This window comes from Liolophura sinensis, chromosome 6, assembly GCF_032854445.1.
Source record: "Liolophura sinensis isolate JHLJ2023 chromosome 6, CUHK_Ljap_v2, whole genome shotgun sequence".
In the NCBI taxonomy this organism is placed as follows: Eukaryota; Metazoa; Mollusca; class Polyplacophora; order Chitonida; family Chitonidae; genus Liolophura; species Liolophura sinensis.
In genome coordinates, this window is record NC_088300.1 from 34,624,818 (window position 1) to 34,641,828 (window position 17,011).

The 17,011-nt window shown below is 40.3% G+C and overlaps 2 protein-coding genes across 3 annotated transcripts; both read right to left on the reverse strand.

Annotated features, from left to right (window-relative positions):
- Window positions 1-209: 209 nt before the first annotated feature.
- On the reverse strand, window positions 210-9,408 carry LOC135468731 (isthmin-like). Of its 2 annotated transcripts, none has more exons than XM_064747131.1 (6): window positions 8,802-9,408; window positions 5,633-6,395; window positions 4,962-5,084; window positions 3,325-3,435; window positions 2,350-2,761; window positions 210-1,475 (listed from the first exon to the last, which is right to left on the reverse strand). In XM_064747131.1, exons 1-6 carry the CDS (start codon window positions 8,901-8,903, stop codon window positions 1,376-1,378), a joined length of 1,611 nt encoding a protein of 536 aa, XP_064603201.1. In that variant the 5' UTR covers window positions 8,904-9,408; the 3' UTR covers window positions 210-1,375. The 2 variants fall into 2 exon arrangements, with proteins under 2 accessions (XP_064603201.1, XP_064603200.1); XM_064747130.1 differs by having other exon boundaries at window positions 2,350-2,764.
- Window positions 9,409-13,365: 3,957 nt separating this feature from the next.
- Window positions 13,366-16,909, reverse strand: LOC135468794 (tRNA (adenine(58)-N(1))-methyltransferase catalytic subunit TRMT61A-like). Its single transcript, XM_064747217.1, has 3 exons — window positions 16,336-16,909; window positions 14,800-15,066; window positions 13,366-14,067 (listed from the first exon to the last, which is right to left on the reverse strand). The coding sequence occupies exons 1-3, from the start codon at window positions 16,658-16,660 to the stop codon at window positions 13,502-13,504; spliced, it is 1,158 nt and encodes a 385-aa protein (XP_064603287.1). The 5' UTR covers window positions 16,661-16,909; the 3' UTR covers window positions 13,366-13,501.
- Between the last annotated feature and the right edge of the window lie 102 nt (window positions 16,910-17,011).

Consider the following 17,011-nt stretch of genomic DNA (forward strand, 5'->3'; position numbering starts at 1 on the left):
TGGTTAGCCGGCTAGCGCAGCGTAATAACCCAGGAGCCTCTCACCAATGCGGTCGCTGTGAGTTCAGGTCCAGCTTCCTCTCCGGCCGTACGTGGGATGGTTTCTCAGCAACCTGCGGATGGTCGTGGATTTCCTGCGGGCTCTGCCCGGTTTCTCCACCATAATGCGGCTGCCGTCCTATAAGTATAGTATATAAGTATATAATATTCTTGAGTACGGCGTTGAACACCAATCAAATAAATAAATAATTCAATAAAAAATAGTCAATAAAGTTATACACCATTAAGCCCTCAGCCGTGCCTATTTCCTACACCCGTCCGGGCTAGGAAAAGTGTATATACCTTAATTTGTGAAACATTTCAGGTTTTCTATAATTGTGCAAATGTTCGGCTTTAACGATGAGACGAAGTCATTGAAATTGGAAGATTCAGGTTAAACTGTCCCCAACATGCTTTTATTTTTGTTTAAGATTATTTACTACACCGCAGATAGCATTTAAAGGAGGTCAAAGTGGTATATTCAAACCACATGATGTAACGTCATAAGATTTTCTTTTCCTTGTCGGCGGATTAATTTGAAATAAGTTAAGATCTATGAAATCATCTCTGTCGAACGACCATTGCATTATTTCCAGTTTTGGTGGTTTCTGGCGCTCAAAACAATATTGGTTTTGAGTCACTTTTGATTTGAAAAATTATTTTAAAAAACGGATTAAAGTATTTGTGGCTACCACACTCTATTGCCGTTCATTACTGACAAACATTATTTTTGTACACATAAACATATGATGGTTAACAGGGCTACATCCACGACCTAAAATAAGGTTCTTAAATGGTTTGCAAATACGTTCTACCAAAAACAAAAATATTTAACAAAATATTCCAGAGTACAGTACTATGTTTAAATATTTAGATAATATACTTTGAAGTCCACGAAGAATTTAGAATTTCTGTCTGCAAACCTGGTGGATCCTCGTGCCATATGATTTGCTGAAGAATAGTTTGCAAATATTTTTCATTAATGATTGTCTATTGATGATGATGGTTTATAAACGGACTATAACCTTGACCTTGGTCAGTTATAGGTATTTTTGTACAAGATGGATGTCATTTAGCGAACTAAATAATATATGCTAATACAAAATCATGTTAATTCTTCATATCACATCGGCTCCAATCCAGCCGATGTGACGATGAATCATATTCACTCCTTCACTATGACAAGTTCTGATGGCTGTAAGCTCGGTGAACACCTGTCCCTGGCACTAAGCAATCCACTTTTGTCAGTACAGGAGATTATCCGTAAACACGAATGTCTAAATATGAAAAAGTATGATGGGGTATATAAAATAAAAAGAAAAATGCTCTTCCTGACACTAATAGTCCCTTGCTTCTTGCACCTCTTCGAGCAACTGGTCTTCGTCCGGGAACTCTGCACAGCCTAGCATATTGTTCGGAGATAAAACCTGATTGTACCTAAAGGAAACAAACACAAGAGAGTAAAATGAAAATTAAAACTAAAGGCAAAAAATAAATAAGTATACCTGGCACTGGACACATTCTCTCGGCAAATACGCCCGAAATATGATTGCGCTCATCGCACAAGAACACCTCAAAGGATGATACCAGAAAGACAAATTAAAATAACACTGTAACTTTGAAATGAAATCCGTTTTAGCTAAAATACTCGTTATTCCTATAGGACAAGACTAACAGCTGGCATGTGTCAATGAGGTGGTGTTGGGCCGCCGTCGTATAAGTGAAACATTATTGAGTACGGCCTAAAACACCAATCAAACAAATAAATAAATAAATAAATCAGTGATTTTGGACTGTGCCTGCACTTTCTGGCTTCAACATACAAACAAGCCTGTCATAAAGCCGAGAGGAAGCCATTTGATTTACACGTTTATATGTGATTTGTTTGATTTGTTTTGTTTTTGTTGTTTGACGTCATGCCTATTCAGTCGGATGATGGGCGGATGAAAACGTATTCATGACGGATTGCGCGGGTAGGTCATCTACATGTACCTTTGACAGTTTCTTGACGATCTTTCACGCCTGTGGCCTTCAGACATGCGCATGGTATTGCTGGAAGATAACTGATCTTCAATAAACGACCGATAAAGACTGGGTAAAGCCAGTTTGATCGCCGATCACAGTGCCAACAAGGTCCAACCAGAGGCCTGTTCTACAAAGCAGTCGCAAACTTTGCTGGCGCAATTTCCATGGCAAAATACAGTGAAAACATACGCTACGCTTGAGGCTTTGTAGAGCAGGCTCCTGGAGTTTATAAGCAGATTTTGAATGCTCATGGAGCGAATTAGCATCTTCATCATTTCAACTCTACCTGGTCCAGTCGCCCTTGCAGATCACCCATGGAAGTATGTCTATCTTGTAGTGGAGCTCCCAGGATATCTGGGGACTTATCAGGTTGGGTGTGCCGGCGTTCCGCCCGCGGGTCACCAGCTGCAGGTTGTGCGTGTAACAACACACTTGGGCGGCCAGGGTGGGGGCCCCCGGGAAGAGAAGGGAGCGTATACACTTGTAGGCCCCTGGGCGATACACGCTCAGTTTCTCTTCTGTTGAGTTCACCTCCACCCACTGATAATAGCGTCTTCTGTTGTCGTCCCAAACGTTGTTGTTGTTCTCTAGGTTATACGGGTAGAAGCAAGGGCAGTTGGCCAGTTCGGAGAGATGGGTCATGTATCTCTGGAGGTACTCATCCTTACAAGTTGACCACATTTCACAGGCGTCCGTTTCTACTAATTAAATACAATTAAATACATTAAATTTTAATTTCACTTTGTTTATTTGATTGGCGTTTTAAGAATCGATTAGATTCCTGTTTAACATCATACACTCTCCGTGTGTGAACCATTAGTTTCTTTCCCCTGATATACAATGACGGTCAGTTTTACGGGTGGAGGAAATCGGAGTATCCTTGATAAACTACCAACCTTTGGTAAGCCACTGATGAGCTTTTCTACATGTGAGGTATAGATTTATACATCATACTGGTGGAAGGTATGTAGTCATTAACAAACGGTTCAAACCACGACCTAACTGTTGTCAGCAGGTTTCGAAGTAACGGTCATAGTTACCAACAGCTACCGATCAAATATTCAATGTTTATAATTACCATTTATTAAACATTTTTGCCATTTTCATAAATTCTTAATTCGACATAGGTACAGGCATAACGATACATGGTACTGTATACGCCTGAGAAATTACAACATATGAGTAATAACGTTATATGACAGGCTTATAGTTTGATCAGTGCACAGTGTTTTGAATTTAACCCAAGTCGAGTTCGACTTACCTGTATCTAAATATGTTTGTTTCGGTACTTCTGAAGGACTCAGTGTTGGGTCATTGAAATCAAATTCTTCTTGTACCTTTACATCAGAAAAATGCACTCCTCTCATAATTCCTGAAAGAAAGAAAAGATTTCGCTTAAAGGGTATATGAAGCGCTTAGTTTTTACTTTCTAAAATGCAGTTCAGGATGTGGGATAACACATACAAGTTTACAACAGCAAAAAATCTCAGCTTTTGGGCGTAAAAATGGTTCCGATCCCCTTAAAACCATATTCTTCATCTTAGATTTCCTTTTCGTGTATCCAACCACTGCCAGGGGTCGGGCCCACTGTTTTGTGTGACTGACAATAGATTTGGAATGACTCGCTGTTTTATCTGCTTAAAGAAATAAGAGCGAAAATGTTACCATTTATCTAAATCCACAAAGCAACATTGAAACAAAGCGAATGCTGAATATGGCGAGCGAATAGTTTCTTTGTCCAAGGAAGAAAAGAATTCATTGGTGATGTACTGGATGATGAAGTTTAACGCAAGCCAAAAAAAAAAAATGTAGGGCTTGATGGTTTGAAAGTTAATATAGGGTAAATCAGAAAAAAACTGGAGTTTTAGTCACATCTGAGCACACAATTTCGGTTTAGAAACCAAAAATCAGTTTAGCCTCAAACTGCAAATGGGCTTTCAAGGTGGACATTTTAATAAAAGGAATTGACGCATGTTAAGAAAGCTGTCCATATGCAGAGCTCCTTAAATTCTACAAGTTTGGAACATTAATTTCTGAATGGAATACATAATACTTCGAAATGAAATTTCTGAATAAGGTGACAAAAGCGCCATATATATTAAAATATTGCCCTTTGGTAGTTATTATGACGGTAACTTGAACATCCTGTGACGGTATCACATTACCAAGATAACTTGTACATACACATATCACATAACGGAGATAATCTGTACACATCCTGACAGGTATCACATAACGGAGATAATTTGTACACATCCTGACGGGTATCACATAAGGGAGATAATTTTCACAAACCATAACAGGCACGACTTTACGGAGAACACTTCAAACGCATACCGTGACAGATATCACATAACGGAGAAAACTTTGTACATACTCTGACAGATATCACATTACGATTATAACTTACCATACCATGACAGACATCACAATACGGAGATAACTCGTACATACCCTGACAGGTATCAGACTACTGGGATAAACTGCATTTGCGAGACAGATATCAGATTATGAACAATTAACTTCCAAATACCGTGACACATATCACAGTACAAAGATAACTTGCACATACCGAGACTGATATCATATTACAAATATAACTTGCACATATGTGAGCCTTCCTGACATGTAAACCGTGATATTTATCACATTACAGATATAACTTGAACATACCGTAACAAATATCACATAAACTAAATAACTTGCTCAAACCGTGACAGGTATCACATTACGGAGATATCTTACACAAACCATGACAGATATCACATTACGGAGATATCTTACACAAACCGTGACAGATATCACAGTAAGGAGATATCTTAGACAAGCCGTGATAGATATGATATTATGGAGATGACTTACATACCGTGACAGATAACGAAGATAAAAGTTGCATACCGTGACAGGAATCTAGATAACACTCCCTGGACTCCACTTGTTGACAGTTAGCTCCACACGCACGTGACCTCTCCTGTGTTCCGGTGCCACAGCTCACGGTACATGCTCCCCACTCAGTCCACGCTGAGGATATACCAGTGAAAATGCCAAGAGAAAACAGTGGCTTAAGGACAAATCACAGATGTTACAATTTAAAGTAATAAAATGATGTATATATAGAAGGACATACACGTAGTTATGTTCAGTCTATAAATAGGTATAGGCAACGTAACTGAGAGAAGCAGAAATCGGTGCAGTCTGAAGATAAGGTTTTGTTACTATAGAAGCGACAACATGTGCAAACTAAAATTTCACTTGAAGACGACATTACTAATATGAAAAAGACAGTCTAGCTCTTGCTAGCTATCTCTCTGATGGTCGTGTGTTTCCGTTGCCTACGCTCTGCCCTGTTTTCTTCCACCATAATTCTGACCACCGTCGTGTAAATGAAATTTTCTTGATTACGGCGAAAAACGCCAATCAAATAAATAAATAAATAAATAAATAAATAATAAATACATAAATAAATAAATACCATTTTGTTAAACACACATGCTTGAGAAACTTCTTTCAGATATAGTGTGTTTAAACATACAAAAAAGGATAGCTAGAGAATTTAGTATAAAACTTACCTGATCCATTGTTTTGCATATTTACATCATTCATTTCAGCGGGTGTTTTGGTTGTTTTGCTTTGGTTAGGGTTTTCTGCTTCTGTTTCTCCAGACAACTCACGGAAATCTGTGGAAACTCGTGCGTTTGGTTCTAATGCTCTCTGATCTAAAGACGAATGGGGACCGTCGCTGCTGGCACCTGCACTGTCAACAGCAGCATTAGCGATAATTTTACGCGGTTCCCGGTCATTTACGCTCTTGCTGTGTTCGAGTTTTTGAGTTTCGGTATTACTCTCAAGTCGAGATCCCATTTTCGGACCAGTGAGCATGACATTGCTCGTGGGCTTCAAAACACCAACTTGGGTGCTTTGTTTACCGTCTCCCATCTCGGGGAAGTTATGTTTATCGCCTCGTTCAGATATCAGAGGGGGGTTTTCGGTTGTGTTTCCTACATAATGCAGCTTATTGCTGCTAGAGGTAACAACTGCTGAAGGAGTTGAAAAGCTCTTGTCTTGCTTACTAACGGAGATTCCAGAATGCCCCAGCGGTTTACCCACTGACACCCTGTTTTCGTTAATTCGAGTCAAAGGTGCATGTCTGGAATTTTCTTTCAACAGTTGTGACCCAGCTCTGTCTCTGTCATTCTTCTGGTGACTCTGCGAATTTTTCGATAAATAAGAGTCTGGGATTTCCGACGCTTTTCCGGAATGGACCATTTCCGGTTCGTCCAGAACGGCAACGCTGACCGGAAGTTGTTTGGAAATGTTCAGGGACAACATTGTCTGAAAATGAAAATAGGACATTCGTAAAGTTTACATTACTTACAAATATTATAAGATGACATCACACGTTCGCCAACAATTTTTCTCAGCTTTTCTTTGCCTGTACATTCGAAGAGTATTGAGGTCGATCCCTTTTGTCGCTTGAGGCACCAAAAAGTCGTACTGTATTCAGTGATTTGTCAAAAATTTTAGGAAAATTCTGTTCACCGATTAATTTACCGATCATCTGTCTCGCCATGTTGTGTAGACAGAAATGATACATCTTTCCTTTACTAACTTAATTTTCTTCATCGGTCGCCTTACTTTAAATGACTCTTTGTGAAAATTTTTCCGATGGCCATCTTAAATAGAACGTGTAATGAAAAATAGTTGCCAAACATTTCTGAGAGGTCCTATGGTTGACTGGGTCTTCTTTACCCGAGGTGTTAAAAATATAGTTCCAACTCGAAACATCCCTATTAAATTAAGTCAGTGTAGATCGAATTTGATTACATTTTTATGTAATTTAAATCTTAAACCCTAAATGCATTCGATGAAGACACAAACATATCACCGGCCTACATTCGCGTAGGAGCTGGCTTCCTCTCACGTATGTGGGAAGTTCTTCCAGCTACCTGTGGATGACCGTGGGTTCCCCCGGGGGATCCAATAAATATATAAATATTAGGGATCAGTTTTTGGGGACAGATTTAATATGGAAGAATTCTCAGCATAATATAACGCGACCCTTCTCGGGATCATCATGGCCGGCATTGTTATTTTGTCTATGCCCCTTCTTGTAGGTTTGTTCATACTTATACCAATATCACTCACCATATGAAGTTTGATTTTACCACAACAGCTTTTCTTTGATGTAATTTAATAGTATAATGTAGAGCTGGTCACACATGTTTGGGATCTTTCACCTCGCGTTCGTGCACACTATATTTATGGCATTTAAACTTAACTGCGCAGGACCCTCCGTATATTACAGCCCTGTCAAATAAGCACGCAAGCCACAGTACTTCACATGCTGTCTCGTAGCAAGTCTAATTACTGAGAATTCCATCATTTAACTGTGTAATCAATTTCCCAGTTGAACTAATAGCCTGTTTGTCTAGCAGCTTGGTTGAACCGTCATAGTTCATCATGATGAGATGAAAAGAACCGTCTTTGAAGTTACAGTCAGTCTATACATCTGTCTATCAGGACGCGTTATGAGTGTCAGTATGCCAGAAAGACGGGAGGTATGGAAGCCGAAAAAGGCCATAATTTATTTAGTTATTTATTTGATTGATGTTTTGCGCAGTACTCAAGAATATTTTACTTATACGACGGTGGAAAGGGTTATGGTGAGACTGCAAAGAGGACAGAGCCCGTGGGAACTCACGACCATCTGCAGGTTCGAATAAGTCCATCATCGCACCGCTGCTCCATCGTATCGTATCCGGCACGATGGTACGATGAAGGCCTTAACCGGCTTCCACAGAGCAGCTATGTGGGAATTCCTAAACCTTTTCACACAGCGAACCAGGATATATATCTTTTGAGATGTTTTCATATACATGTATAGGGTAACCTGTACAACAGTACGCCGGGAATATCAAACAGATACAGACGATAACAAATCATAACAAAATTCTGTGGCCAAATGGAAAGCACAATGACAGATGCCTCTCCGAAATGCGGTGGTTGTGAGTTCAAAACCAGCTCATGCTGTCTTCCTCTCTTGTCGTATAGATGGGAAGGTCTAGCCGTAACATGCGGGTGGTCGTGAGTTTCCAGTGAGTTTGCTTATAAGTGAAATATATACGATGTAAAACTCAAATCAAGTAAATAAATTATTAATTTGATATTTAATTCGCCATGCATTCTTATAGGTTAGTTTAGGTACAGCAGTTCATTACGAGGATGACGGAATGTAATCCGGATGTGCATAGGAATATTTGCACGTGAAAACCCGTCCCAAGGGGTCACTCAGTATGAGCTACAGAGTATTTAGTTTTATCTGCCGGTTTGTTAGACCTGTTTAGGGAACTAAACTGTTTACTCAGCGTTTGAACATCACTGTGCTTCCCAAAGTTAGAATATTTTCATGTGGGAAATGACAACCTGGACATTTGGAGATGGTTATTAGTGAACACATAAATGTACAAGTATAATTATCCGTGCAAATGATGAAAACTACAAAATGTGCTTTCATAAATAACTATATGTCATTACGAAATGTTTTTGGTTTCCTGATCCATCACTTAAATGAATATTTGCATATTCCTCGAACGATGAATGCGAATTTAAGCACTATAGCTTATCGATAGGCTGGAATTGTATGTGTACAAAATATATGCATGATAACTCTATATACGTTAACATTTGCAAGATGGTATAAGTGCCAGCAAATATCTCTGCCAGTCCCACATTTCTTACCGTATTTCCGGCGTCTTCGTGACCTTCTACCCTGGATTTATCATCATGGAAACTAATCCACAATAGATTACAACACAGGACAAATACCACTGGCGTTGTCATAGCAATGGCGACGTGACCAATCAGCGTTCGTCTACTAGAGGACGGGGTCGGTTTGTCGACCTCCGCTACACAGCTTGGTTGACACGGTTTATCCAGAGTGTCCGCGAGCTTGACCAAATAAAACTCTGAGGCTTTTTTAAGAATCAAAGAAGCAAAGAACCAAGTCGCTTGTCTACCTAACTATACCGATACCACAACACTTCAGGAATTGAAAGATATTTAAAACGACCATTGGGTAGGTTGGTCTTCCATAATTGCTCCCTGGTACATATCCCTGCTGGGACAGCTCTCCACAAAAGCATGGATGATTGCATGGGATAAATATTTGGCTAAATGATGGTCGGCTACACACAGCTTTACACGGTCCAGTCCAAGTTGCTGTAAGTTGGAAGTGTTCACTCATACACCACCTTCAAAAAGCAGCATCTTACCACGCTCGTACATCGTTAAAACCGCTAAAGCTGTAACATTCCCCAACCTCATCACAGCCAGGGACGTTTGAAGTCCGTTGCTAACAGGAAGCTTGTACACAGATCGTGTTGTCTTCGCTGGCCTGCCTATACGCTACTCGTAGATAAATAACATAGTTATCTGTTTGTTTTATTGCCTCGGCTTCTGGCAATCGGTGCTTCTGTCTCGGATGTCTTGCCGAGTTCCAAATGGAAAGCTCGGCGGGGAGTTAAGAAATAATTAGCCGACGACAGCCGTCCCTGTGAATAACCCGTCTAATAGATTAATTGGAATGTAGACCTGTATATACTTTACAAACTGCAAGTCTCCACGTGGCCCGTCTCAGATTCTTTCAAGTTTTCCCTACAGGTTTGCCAACTGCAGATGTAAGTCAGACACATATTCTGTATTATAAATTATATTACATACAGGTGAAACAGGATTTCTTTCACACGAAAGGCATCTGTTATTACACACATTTGTGATTACACACACTTGTTATTTGTACTAAACACATTAGTTATTACACACAAACGTTATTACATACATCTGTTATTACACACACACTTTATTACCCACGTATGTGATTACACACACTTGTTATTTTGTACACCTTACTTTATATACACATTTCTTATTACACGTGCTGTCACACACATTTGTGATTGCACACACACACCCAACCTTCTGTTCTCCTAACATATAAATTTCACTAAAGGTTCTGTTCTGACAGATAAATATCAAGCTCTGTTCTCCTGACAGGTGAATCTCACCCAACCCCGCTGTAACAGATGAATCCCACTCAACATTCTCCTCCCCTTACAGATGAACCTCATCTAATATGCTGTTCTTCTGATAGATGAATCCTACCTAACGCTTTGTCCTCCAAACATCTAAATCCCATTCAACATTCTGTTCTGACAGATGAATTCCACGCAACGTTCTGTTCTTTTGACAGATGAATCCAATCCAATGCTGTCCTCGTGACAGATAACACCAACTCAAATGTTCGCTGACAAATGAACCCCACTACATTTCATCCTACTGACAGATGAATTCCACCCAACCATCTTTCTCTTGACAGGCAAATCCCAGGTAACGTTCTTTTCTCCTGACAGGTGAATCCCACCCAACGCTCTGTCGTCCTAACATATGAATCCCACTCAACGTTCTCCTCTTACAGATGAATCCCACCCAACATTTGGTTCCTCTGATAGGTGAATTTCATCCACGCTCTGTCCTCCTAACATACGAATCCCACTCAACGTTCTTTTCTGACAGATGAATCCCACGTAACGTTGTGTCCTCATGACAGATGAATCCCACCCATCGACAGGGGATATACTCATCCACCCCTCTATCTTAACGTCTGAATCCCACGTAACGTTCTGTTCTTCTGATAGGTGAATCCCACGTAACGTTCTGTTCCTCTGACAGATGAATCCCACCCAACGTTCTGTTCTCCTGACAGATGAATCTCACCCAACTTTCCGTTCTTCTGACAGATGAATCCCACCCCATGTTCTGTTCCCCTGTCAGCAGAATGTCGAGACGGCCTTTTATTCTGACAGGTGAATCTCACGTAACATTCTCTCTCTCTGATAGGTGAATACCATCCAAAGTTCGGTCCTCCGAATCGATTTCATCCAACGGTCCACTCTACAGACAAGGAAATCCTACTCAACGCTTTCTGATCTTCATGGGTCAGTCCCATCCAATGTTCTGTTCTCCTGTCAAATTCACCTGCACCCCCCCCCCCCCCCCCACTCCACCTCCTCCACACACACACACACCTTGTCACTGTATACCTCAATCCGGATATGATGTGAAACGGTCTGCGAGTTCCAGAATGCACATACATGAACCGTCCTGTTTAATAGTGCTGGTAGCTGGTGTAGTTTCTTTTAAGATTTCATAAAGACTGGCGAGCGCAACAGTTCATTAATAGAAGCCACGGAATAAAGTTCAAGTAATGTGGAATCCTGCTTCTCTATACTAATTTTCTTCAGATATAACAAGACCGACTTACAGGTGAATACGAGTATGTCATGATATGCAAATCTCGATCTAAAGCATGATTTCTCCGCACGTGAAATTTTTACGTCACCAAGCAACAACAGAACAATATGTTACACTGGCTTCGCTGCTTAGAGCGTCCACAGTTCTGCTCATGAAAGTTTGTAGATTTGTTCAACACTGGCTTTTGGGTTTCTCAAACACCACCAACACAAGAGACCGGTTTCATGAAGCTCATCTAAGTAAGTAAGCCCTAACGTACTATGACAACGTATGTTGGAGATATATAAAGTGCACATAGCTAAGGGTTACTTAACACTATATAAGTGGGCTTCATGAAACCGGCCCCTTGGCTATAGATGGTCTCAGACCACCCGGATCATGCACGGTTCTTCGCGATCCGTGGAGAGCCTTCTGTCAGTTGACAGAGTGATGACTTGAGCCGTTCTGGACCGGGAAAGTTCGTAGATCGCCCTGAAGGTTTTGAACTGTTTAAAATATCCGTAGCAATACATCCGGGATGATCGTTGGAACTCTTTGATACTGTAGTCAATCCGTAACAGCAACAGGTTGGCTGTACATAGTGAGTCCCATTGAAATACTTGCATTATTCGGTTTGAGTGGACACAAACTTTTCCCGCTGAGCACTTCCGCCAACAGGGCCAGTAAACTCGTTTCCCATGCTCGTAGGTAGATGGTACAACAATGCCCTATCGATTAAGACGAGTCAGAATTTATGGACATTCGGCGATTTCTTCATTTTTTGTTTAAAAAACGCTGTTCGAAAACCTAAAATGTAACCAGATTTTCGGACCACGGAGATACACCCATCCTTGCAGAAAGAATAGCAGAAAATCAGGCCGCACGATCAAAATACACAGAATGATCCTACTTAAAACGTTTAATGTGGTGTTCATAAAATAGTGATGAAATAAAAACAAAACGTTCGCAAATTTTGTACTTCTAAAGCTCAGCACACAGTGACGGGAGGCCATCTTCGTCATAGGACTGAAAAATTGTTGAGTACGACGTTAAAACCCAAGCACTCACTCACTCACGGGAGGCCAACTCCAGTCAGTCTGTCTGTTGCATGCATCGGGTCGTAAGCGCTCGTATATGGTGAAATAACAATGTGACTAAACCTAAATCGGCGCTACTGTAATTCATAAAACTTTTCGCATGTTTGCAAGGTGTTAATTCAAACGTATTCTTAAGGCTTTATTCTGTGTTGACTAAGAAGATCATACTTTTTGTTTAGCCCTGAAATTAGCCAATCCAACCAATGTAGTTTTGTCTCCGAAATCTAATTATAAATGTGCGTAAATTGCACTGAAATTTACTCTTTCATATGTGAAAAAGTTGAGGAATAAGGTTAGTTGTACTCGGTCCGCTGTGGTTTTTTGACAGTGTCAGAAATCTACGACTAGCTGGTTTCAACTGTGTGCAATCGCGGTGTGGCCATTTTAGAAGAGTTGCAATGAACTGTTATTCAACTTTCGTTATGGTTCATCTGAAACTTCATCAAAATGCCCCAGACAGACATTTTCTGGTTGGAAGTCTGAGATAAAAAAAAGTGTTATCAATAGTCGTTAGCTGTGTGTGGTACAATCTTTAGGCGGTATGACCATCGGTGGCGGAGACAAACTCTGTCTGGTAAACTGAGTTTGAATAAAGCCGTTCTGTACTGATATAGTGGTAATGTCAAAACGTTCAAAACGTGCTGACAAACAATGCATAACGTCTTCCCATGACCCGTTATTACTGGCGGGTGTTTAAAAAACACTACAGTTTTTCCGATAAACAATCGATACGCAATATACCCTTCAACATACTCTGCTATCCTTATTTGTAAATCTACCCCCGCCGCCGCCATGCTCTGGGGCCGCTCTGATTGTAATTGCAATAGCAAACACAGTCAAATAATAACACGGAATATCAGCTAAAGTACACAAAAAAATAACAGCAGCCAACAAAATTAATAATTTTTTTTCGTTTCTCAAAAATATTTACTGAATACGTTTGTAGCAAAAGAAGGTGAATTAGTGGTTCCATTATTGATTTCAACCTGCATGTACATGGGGTTTGGGATCAAATGTAATTAAAAAGAATGATTAGGGGGAAATCTGCTGAATTCAAGTGTCCACGGGATAAAGTGTAGCAAATGTCAAAAACCCAGTGTGCCCTCTACGGGTCAGTGCCGATTCTGACTGAAAAGAAAAAGTTCTTGCTTCTTTCACGCCAATTAAGTCTAAATAATATTCACGAGTTTTTCCTTTTTTATTGCTCGCCTCTTCCACTATTTCTGGACACTCTTCACCCAAGATGTCAGCAGGTACTTCCTGTTCACCCTCTGTTTCACAAATGATATCGCTCTCTGGGGCGCCGGAGTTATCTCCCTTCCCTGTAGCCATACTACCATCTCTCTCGGCTACTAGTAGGTATTCTCCATCAATTTTAACTTTCTTGGCCTCTTCGGGACAGTCTTTCTCATGTTTCACCTCCCTCTTTAATGGCTTCCCAGGGTTTTCAGTCTTGTGTTCAAAACCCAGATAGGGAATGCTCATATGGTTTATTTTAACTTCACAACTCTTCTCCGTACATTCGATAGTACGGATATCGTAAAAGCCGTGCTGTTTCAAAGCCTCACAAGTTTTCTGGGTTTGCTCAATGCTGAGTGAAAATGAGCAAAACCTACCTCCTGAAAAGAAATTACAACAAAAACAATCATAATCCTCATACCACCATATAACTGAAAAACTCTGACTATGCCATTAAACACCAATCAAATGAATATATAAATGGATATCTTATTTTCACTTTTTTTCCCCTTCATACTGCACACATTTACCTGTGTTGCTAGAGTTAGCGTGTGACTGTTGACGACAGAAATGTTACAGCCAGATCAAGACACGTTATGCACCCTATAAAACGCAAATGTGAAACTGCTAATGTTACACTACCAGTAAGTAAAAACTTCTACGTATCACAACAAATTTTTACCCCTCCAGACCATTCAATTAAGATGTAAGACAAGTGACCTTAGTCAATGCACCAGAAGTTTCAAAATACAAAAAAACAACAATCTCAGAAAACTGTATCACTTTTAAACACTAAATTTCTTTCTTTGCTTAGGATTAAGTAACATCGGATTATCTACCAAAAACTGACAAACTATTCATGATGTTTCTGAAATATTTTTGGGACAAAATTAAGCATATCAGCACAAGTCTTAGAGCTTTATGTTTTTATGTGCAGTTTTGCATTTGTTTGAAGAAAGCACAGTGTTTAAATGCCAAGAGTGAAGACAGAAGTGTTAACAGATGTGTGGAGGTGGAAACAGTTTTTGGACAAGTTGAATAAAATTTGTCAGGGAGAAACAGAAAGAGAAAGAAAAAAAACAGCATAATATCTCAAACATCATTACACAGACCTTGCGTTTTCAGAGCCTGTTTGGAATTGCCCACAACCAGCCACGGCTGATCAACATCGATAATGACAGCATCAGCCACATCGGTGAGACCAAATCCTTGCTGGCTGACATCCCGCTGTTCTACAGTCACATGACCATTAACACGGTGATGTTTAAATTCTTCTTGTAACTTTACTGCTTGCTCTTTGTCATTTTCAAACAAATGGAGGTGACCGTCAGGCTGTATTGTTCTGATTAGGGCGCGAGACAATATCGTGATTGCAGTTCCTGCAGAGACAAACAACATCATCATAAAGTCTTTGTGCATCATCAAGATAATACATACATGTGCTTTTAAGAACTTTTAAAACAGTTGCCACATGACATCAATACATGTATATGAAAACTTCAGGTCTTTAATGCAATGTAAGATAAAATATATTTGGAACCTGACAGAAAGTAAGGTACCAAAGCCATCATTAAAAATCTAAAAAAATAGTTTGTTGGGCTAACCCAACTGACCCTCCAAAAAGTTTTAACAGGCCTTCTGATGAAATACCTTTGGCATTTTTTAACTCGATTCAATTTATTTAAAGTCCATCTATCTTTTTCATTAGCCGCTAATAGCTACAATAAAAAAAATTCCCTGCTGACCTAACCTCTTTTTTCTGATTGGGCTGGAGTTAGTCCCAAAAAAGAAATGTTTTAATGATGACCCATGCAGGTAAATGGCCCATGTGAATTCAAAAAATGTAAGAAAGAATTTACAAATTAAGCTGGCTTCCTCTTTGGTGCTACGTGGGAAGATTTGCAGGCAACCTGCGGATGGTTGTGGGTTTCCTCCAGGCTCTGCTCGGTTTCCACCCAACATAATGCTGGCCGTCGTCATATAAGTGAAATATTCTTGAGTACCATGTAAAACACCAATCAAATAAATAAATAAATAAAATGTACAAATTAACAGCTGGTGACTAACCCCTCTCCCATCCCACCACTTTCAATATCCCCATAAACAATTTGAGAATTTCAGTGCGATTTTTGATGTAAGCATCTGGGAAATTCTGCTCCATGCAGTATCTAAACCACTGACTTTAAAATAGATGTGTTAAACTCACATTGCTCTCTATAAGCTTAAATTTATGTGGATGATTCACTCAGCTCTCCCAACTCAAAAGTCTGATTCACTATACCCACTAACTCCAGTGGTTATTTCACTCTGACTTCTAATTTGACACGCTGATTGACTCTACCGTGTGATTTAAAAAGCTGATTGAATCTGCCCTAATACCTGAAGGCTTATTGACTCTGCCCTCTTATTTGACAGCCTGATTGACTAGGCCTGTACCATCGGATGAAACGCTGACTGACTCTAGCTACCATCTGATGAAACGCTGACTGATTTTGTCCTTTAATTTGCAAGCCGATCCACTTGCCAAAAATGACAATACACAAAGTCAAACAAAAATTAACGGACGTCGGGGCAGATGGGCGTCAGATGTGCCCGGAGTACAAGCATAGACAGGGGAGACAACCTCTTAATAGATTATGTACTTTCACCTGATTCAACGACAACAGAACCTGGCTTGAGATCTAGTTGCAAGGATATTAAGCTTATGTCCGGGTTTCCCAAAACTCTGTAGCGGTGGGGTAGGTTAGCAGCCCAGAGTTCAGGTGTCGCGTGTAGGACGTGCACAAAGCCCTTTGGACACTCGATTTTAGAGCCGTACTGGGCACCTATCAGGCTGGAGTGAGGCAGCTCTCCTAGCCGGGTCTGCAGAATTTCACCTCGTTTTACCGCCATTGCCAGCATGCTTGTCGTACTAAAGTAGAGAACAACGGTGTCGCCGACCTCAATGACTTTCTTATGGCCCCAAAAGCTCATTCTAATGTGTATAATAGTCTTTCAAGGAAAAACATAACAACCTTCGTTCTCACCGCCACCATGTGCGAAGGTCACTTCCGGGCAACACAAAGTTGTCCCCCTTGATCTCATATATGCGGGAATAAAAGATACTTCTATCTCCATTTCGTGGTGTATGTAATAGAAGGTCTTCTCACATCACAACCCCAAGCGCTTACACTGCGATAATCATCATTTATATTGTGAGGAATCATTTATTTCATTCACACCTCAGTAAGAATAATACACCTATGTGAATATGGTCAGTTTTCTGGGTGGTGGAAACAGGACATAGCAGACAGCAACCAGGCAAACCCATGCAACTTGAGATGG

Coding starts and splice junctions, on each gene's coding strand:
- LOC135468794 (XM_064747217.1), bottom strand. CDS start 16,660: ATGAGCTTTTGGGGCCATAAGAAAGTCATTGAGGTCGGCGACACCGTT. Junction 15,067..16,335: donor TTCTGTTGTCGTTGAATCAG/GTGAAAGTACAT, acceptor TTGTCTCTGCAG/GAACTGCAATCACGATATTG. Junction 14,068..14,799: donor ACAGGCTCTGAAAACGCAAG/GTCTGTGTAATG, acceptor ATTTCTTTTCAG/GAGGTAGGTTTTGCTCATTT.
- LOC135468731 (XM_064747130.1), bottom strand. CDS start 8,903: ATGACAACGCCAGTGGTATTTGTCCTGTGTTGTAATCTATTGTGGATT. Junction 5,085..5,632: donor TATGCAAAACAATGGATCAG/GTAAGTTTTATA, acceptor GTATATCCTCAG/CGTGGACTGAGTGGGGAGCA. Junction 1,476..2,349: donor TGCAAGGGCGACTGGACCAG/GTAGAGTTGAAA, acceptor TGTTTCCTTTAG/GTACAATCAGGTTTTATCTC.